This window comes from Dendrobium catenatum, unplaced genomic scaffold (genome assembly GCF_001605985.2).
Source record: "Dendrobium catenatum unplaced genomic scaffold, ASM160598v2 fragScaff_scaffold_1446, whole genome shotgun sequence".
NCBI lineage: Eukaryota > Viridiplantae > Streptophyta > Magnoliopsida > Asparagales > Orchidaceae > Dendrobium > Dendrobium catenatum.
Genome location: NW_021319908.1, coordinates 2,530,183 through 2,537,206, shown reverse-complemented (window position 1 = coordinate 2,537,206; position 7,024 = coordinate 2,530,183). Strand labels below are relative to the sequence as shown.

At 35.4% G+C, this 7,024-nt stretch overlaps 1 protein-coding gene across 1 annotated transcript; it reads right to left on the bottom strand.

The window, feature by feature from the left end:
• Nucleotides 1-5,924: 5,924 nt before the first annotated feature.
• Nucleotides 5,925-6,659, bottom strand: LOC110111694. The gene has a single exon (XM_028700070.1). It carries the CDS (start codon nt 6,629-6,631, stop codon nt 5,984-5,986), a length of 648 nt encoding a protein of 215 aa, XP_028555903.1. The 5' UTR covers nt 6,632-6,659; the 3' UTR covers nt 5,925-5,983.
• Between the last annotated feature and the right edge of the window lie 365 nt (nt 6,660-7,024).

Sequence of the window (7,024 nt, the reverse complement as noted above, 5' to 3'; positions counted from 1 at the left end):
TGATTGTTTTGAGGAAAATGAAAATATAGATGTTTTGTTCCGCTGTGTTTGATGATTCATAGTAGCTCTGTGTTTGTGTGTCTGTTGAGTTGATTAATTTGGAAGATTCAGTTCAGGAACCAATTCCAAAGCCAGATCCTGGATAAGAAGGTTTTGTCGCGATCCGGCTCGGGCGGGATCCGTCCCCGTCGGGTCGGGTCGTGACATATCTGGTAGTAGGCCATTCGATCGCCTCCATCAACATACCACAAACCTTTCCTCTAATGGGTTGTCATTTCCCGATCCCCTTTGTCAAAATGTTGTTTGACCATCACCCTTGGTGCACTGCCTGATCATCACCATCGGGGCACCACTTGACCACCACTATCGACGTGCCATCCAACCACCTCAGTTAAATAGTTGTTGATGTCTATCTTCATCACCCTTTTTTCTGGGGAAGAGCTTGGATGGAGGACTTAAAGCTTGGAACCTCTGTTGAAATTCAATAAAGCTCTACATCTCTAAGGATCCTGAAGCATCACCATCGACCTATCACACAATCATCATCATCGACCTCCATCGTGAGCCAACTATGGTCCATTTGACCTTCATTGCCAGTTAAATATGGCCCTTCAACATCTGTTGTCTAACTATGGTCATCCAATATTCGTCACCTGCAAACTACAGTCCTCCGACCTTCATCACCTACCAACTACAGTTCTTGGATCACCATTACCTGACTACGGTCCTTTGACCACCACAGTCGATTACAATCCTCTAACCATCTCACCTAACTGCGGTCGTTTCAACCATCATTGTCCATCAACTACAGCCCTCTAAGCTATGTTGTCTCACCAACACGGTCCTTTCAATATTCGTCACACAACTACAATCCTCCAACCACCATCGCCCAACTGTTACCCTTTTGACCTTCATTGCCTACTATCTATAATCCTTTGAAATCTGTCGCCCACCTATTATAGTCATCTGACCGATAATCTTTTAGCTATTATCACAAAGCTACTATCAATGCCTATTGGCTTTATCACCTACCAATGTTGGATTTTTGCCAAAGAGCTCTTCCAACTTTAACCACATAATACAACAACAACATCAAGCCTTTGTCCCACTACATGGGGTCGGCTACATGAATCCTTTTTCGCCATTGTGTCCGGTTAAAAGTCAAATTCTCATCTAAATCTAATAAAGAAAGATCATTTCTAATATTTTCTAACCAAGTCCTTTTAGGTCTACCTCTACCTTTCTTAACATAAGCCAAATCTAATACCTCAACTTTCCTAACCGGGTCATTGGAAGGTCTCCGTTTAATGTTAACTTTAACCACATAATATGTTAATTAAATTATATAAATAGGAAGGACATCATTTGTAATTAATGAAAAATATTAGCGGTATTATTTCAATTGGGTCAGGTCTCGTGATTTTTTTCTTTTCTTGAAAATTTAACGTAAAAACATATGGTGACACCTGTAATTTTTTACACTCATCTCTTTATTTGTACGTGCGCGCTGAATATTCATGCAAAACTAAAATGTTAACCTACATATTTCTCTATGTTTGGGCACACAACAACTTTAATAAATAGATATGCGACCTAGTGATTAAATTTTAATTGACACAACTAATTTTTTCATCACCGCCTTAAAAATAGCGAGAGGAGTGCTAAGTAAGACTCAAGTTGATTTTGGGTGCTATTAAACTCTTTTATAATTCAGCTTATTTTACTTTAAGACATTTATCTCATGAAATAGCACCGTCGACATATTAATACAAAAGATAAACATTAAAGTTCCAAATTATTCAAAACAAACTATTTAGTTGAAGACAGACTGGCAAAATGATCTAAACACTACTAATAAATTAAACTTTTGCATTACTTTTTAGGACTTACTGCAGTGGTTTAAACACCTAGCTATTAATTTATCTGCAGCGGTTTAAAATTGACAGTGAATTTAGCAGTGTTAAAACCGTTGTCTATATCTATCTAGATATAGTGGTGATTTTAAAACCGCTGCTATAAACTGTTGCGAAAACATTACCTTTTTGGTAGTGAACATCCATGTAGATTTTACAAAACATTTTACTTATTGAATATATTTATATAATTATTGCTTATTTACCTTATTATTTTAGTGCATATTTAAAATTGAATCTATCCAATTTTCCAAGTTTGTGAAGTAGTGAGATTTATGTTTTGTTTGAGACGGCTTTTTTATTATTCTCTAAAGCATATTTTTAGCACAAATAAAAAAAAATTGTACTAGAAAGTGACAAAAAAGCCGTTCCGAACTTTTGGGACTTGTTTGGGATGACTTTCTTATTGCATTTTAAAGCAGTTTTTTAGTACAAAAGTTTTTTTAATTAAAATTTTTAAACTAAAAAACTGCTTTAGAAAACAGTAAAAAAAACTATTCCAAGCGAAAATTTAGGCTTCATTTGGGACGATTTTTTACTGTTTCTTATAGCAGTTTTTCACTACAAAAATTTTAATTATTGAACTAAAAAACTATTTTAAGAAGCGGGAAAAAAGCCGTCCAAACGAAGCCTTAGTCTCATGAGTCATGTCTCCTTGGAGAAATATAGAGAAGCATTTCTATAAAAGTGATCCTTTTAATGGTAAAAATAGCAGAGCATATATTATAAGAAGATACATGCATATGAGCCACTTGTGAGCCTAATAGATTTTATTGAGCATTTATATTTATAAGTGAAAGATTGGGTAGTTAGGTGTTCTTCGTGCTTGATGATGATTATTTAATTTTAGAATTAATTAAAATTATTGATTGTCAAAAACTACGATTCTTTTAAAACATGATCAAGTAGTGGATGTAACCACCCATTTATGTCTGAACCTCACAAGTGATTATAAAATAAGATTTAATGAATGTTCATGAAATTTTATATAAATAATTTCTCGTTGACATCTTAAGAAATTTTAATGCTCTATTATGATTTTCTTTTGGAACATCTTTTTTATTGCTTTCTAAAGCAGTTTTTTAGTACACAAATAATTCAAAAAAAAAAAAATACTAAAAAATTGATTTAGAAAGCAGTAAGAAGGTTGTGTCAAACGAAGCCTATATCTTGGATGTAAACTATCTAACCTTATTTTCTTATTCGGAAAATTCAAGTTTAACATCTTGAAGGAGATTTTGATAGAGGAAGCATCGTTTGGGATAGATTTTTCAATGCTTCTTAAAACATCTTTATAATACAAATACTAAAATATTTGTTTTAAGAAGCATTAAAAAAGCTGTCCCAAACTAAGCTTAAATTCTAATGAAAGTTCAATTCCAGAATGAGGAGATCATAAAACTTCATAGTTTTAATGGGACAAACTAAACTTATGAAAAGGATAAGATGATCATCCATTTTGCTTAATTTCAAGCAATTTACAAATCAGCAACTTGAGAGTGAGACACTTTAATATGTTCGGACTACGAACCAAATTCTCTTATCAACCAGCTACATAATTTTTATCGAAAATGATTTCATCAAGTATGAGTTGATTTTGAGACTGAGTATAAAAATAAAAATAAATGTAAAAACAAATTGTGACTCAAGGATTTAGCATTTAATATGAATGATGTGAATTTCACATAGAAGTCCAAATTGATGAAGTAAGATCAAATATACAAGTAAAAAATTTTATTAGAAATAAGATTTGAACTTCATAAACACAAGTAACTTGAATATGAACATTTCAGTGGCACCAAAGCTTCTCTGAACACAAAGTGAAATATTGGTTCAAGGGTGGCCTCCAGTGCTAAGATTTTCTCATTAGATAGATCAATTGACACATGAAAAACATTTCACCCTCTATGAATTGACTAACGGTAAAGTCTTCGGGTGCTTCCTTTGCATCCACCCTTGTCAAAATATTCTTGAGTGAACTTCACTAGAAACCTGGGAAGGGACTACCATCCTCGAATCCCCCTTCAGACACTCACAGATCATCTTCAAGAAACCTTTGTGTTGAGTTTCAAACAATCATTGATTATGAATTGACAATTACCATTTGTAATTTAAAACTTGACATAATCTAAGTTGTTCAATATCTTGAGTCTCCCAAAATAAAATCTTGCTATCCAAGAATCCTTTTTACTCATCCCTCAATATTAAGCTCCTAGACTGATTTCAAGACTTATAGAATCATTCATATAGTAAAACTATTCTTTTAAGAATTCAAACACCCACTAAAGCTCCCTAAGAGTTCTTAAAACTCATTCTCAAACTAAAACCTATTTGAAGTTTCCAACCACCAAACAAACTTAATAGCTATAAAAGTAGATACATTGAGTTGTTTATATACTTATCTAAATCATTATGAAAACAACTATATATATTCAAGCTTATCAAACTCCTAAAAACAATTTTTTTAACATCTTAAATGCTTAATAGAAATTTCTATATTTGGCCAAAGCTTTAAATTTACACTCTTAAAATTTCCTTAAAATCACTTTCTTTTTACCTATATTTTTAATTTAATTTGACTCACTGTTTTTCATCTACTAAATTTATTTTAGTCATATCTTTCATTAACCGATTATGAGTATCTTATTTAAATACCTCTGTTTTTCACTAATATTATAAGTACTCCTATTCATCATTAATGAGACTGATAATTTTGCACTATCAAAATTATATCGAACAAAAATTATTGTATATGCTTATTTCAATTGCATTTAGATTAGATAAACCTATAATTTTAAAAATATTACTATTAAAGAATCTTATACTTCATCAATACAATATTTTGTCGTTGAGTTCGTATTTTCGAGACGCTCAGTTCGGGTATAAGCTTGCTGAAATCGGAGTTAGGATGGTCTCTGAATTAATTTTGAAAGTTTCCAACTTGATTTTGCATTGAGATTCGTGCCCGGTCCAATTAGTTTTTTGAGAACGTATCAACTATTAAAGAATCTTATACTTCATAAATACAATATTTTCAATTAACGGTTGGCTTCTCATTTATTTTCCACTTCATTGAAACAATTAAATACTTGCATTAAAATAGTTTTATGTACTATTTCCCATTTGTTTACCACTTTTCCACTGAAATTTGTCCACACTTAGTATTTCTCCTCAAAAACCATTATATATTAAGCTACACAAAAAATGTTCAATTATTTTATTTTTTAAGTTTAAAATTATTTAAAAGTTTATTAAATGTTTTGCTTGACAAAAAATGTCCAATTATTTTATTTTTTAAGTATTTTTCATACTCCTCCATTAAAATCTCGATTAGCCTCCAATTGGAAGTTTATAACGTATTCCAAAGTTTGAAATAAACGTCGAATGCCGAATACTCCAAATCTCCTTCACTGCATTAATACGCAACAAACCAATCAGAGAATAAAGAAAATAAGCAAAATAGCAAATGGAGCGCTTACTTGTATGGAACGAGACGGCAAACACTGGATTCAAACTTGACGGCGTCTGTACGAACACGAGGGAGAATTTAACGACGACGAAAACGCACCGCAGTTCCAAACGCCGATAACGTCGACGCAGAATTACAATGGAACGGGAGAAACGGATGAATCATCTGCAACGGAAATGACGTTCAATCAATTCATCATTCAGAACCCAAATTATGACGATGGTCCGAATTTAAATTATTTTAATCACAATGATTAAGGTTTTAATTTCATTAATCATAAGTTGTTTCTTGAATGTTCATGTTCTTATTCACTGATATTTTGGTTCATTGAGAAATAGTTGGGTGCAAACAAATCATCAAACAATGTACATAGCAGCGCAGGTCTGACCGGTTCTGTCGTTCCCGCTTCTTCTATCCGATTTCTCAGTACAAAAATGAAAAATAAAAAAACAAACAAAATTGTAAAAAAAAAACTCCATGATTTCACGCCTATGGAGATCTCGACGTCTCCGATCCGAAGGGTGGATACCGTCATACCGCCGTTGAAGAGGTAACAGGACAGGGCTGAAGGGCTTAGGAGCGAAACAAACCTGCGCCGAAATCAACAATCCGTTCGGCATGATTGATCGTCGGCAATGGACATTTTGGAGAGCCGACTAGGACGCGGCTGGAAGTCGGCTCTCCTCCGCTGTCGATGCGACGAGGGTCGAATCAGAGCGGCCAGGGCTCTCTTGACTAGATCACCCTCGACAGTTCCGATCCGTACAAGTGAATTAGTCATGGCCGATCGCCGTGCATTCAGCCGATTCGACGGAGACGAGACGGCTGCGGCCGGATTTTGCCTCAGGCCTTTGTGGAGGCTACATCGGAAGGAGCCGGGGTGGGTGGTTGGCGAGCACATGCAGGTTTTCCGGTGTCCGGAAGCGGAAATCGAAGTTCGGACGACAGGATCGCGTCTGGAGACGACGGAGATGGACCGGCCGGGGGAGCTGGGGCGATCGAGGGAGAAGCGGATAGAGTGTGTCTGCGGAGGAGATCCAGTGAGGTTCACGCGGGTTGGCGAGGCAGAGCGAGGGAAGAAAGTCGTTGATCGATCGGAGAAGCTCGAAGAAGAGTTCGCAAAGCCTCTGGCTGAGGAAGATGCCCCCGGGGTTGAGCAGAATCGGCCGGACGGCGAGATCGGCCTTTGGAACCGATTTGTAACACCCAAAACAGGAGTGTTTGACCTGGCTCGAGAGGACGCCGCCATCTTCTTTAAGATGTCTTCTGCTCTTCGATTTTTCAAACGAAGCTTACCTCCGGCGAGCATTTTATAGGACGTTTTTGGATGGGAGGATGAGCAAAACGGTAAACGTTTACTGGAATAAAATTGTAATGGTGATGGATTTTGAACGGTCAGGATTCATCGCTTCAGAGCTGATTCGTCCTCGAGGCCGTGGGCGACGGGCGTGTGTGACAGTGCTGACAGTATTATCCGACAGCTGACACGTGTATTCTGAATCAAGCCAGAAAATTACACGTGTATTACACTCAGATATATATAATTATATATAATAGTACGCGATAAACACTGGATAAGATAAATTTATAAAAATTAAATAAATCTTATAATTTAAATTGATTTATTTATAAAAATAAACTA

What these genes read in the sequence shown, in the direction of transcription:
- LOC110111694 (XM_028700070.1), bottom strand. Translation starts at nt 6,631, where the DNA reads ATGGCGGCGTCCTCTCGAGCCAGGTCAAACACTCCTGTTTTGGGTGTT.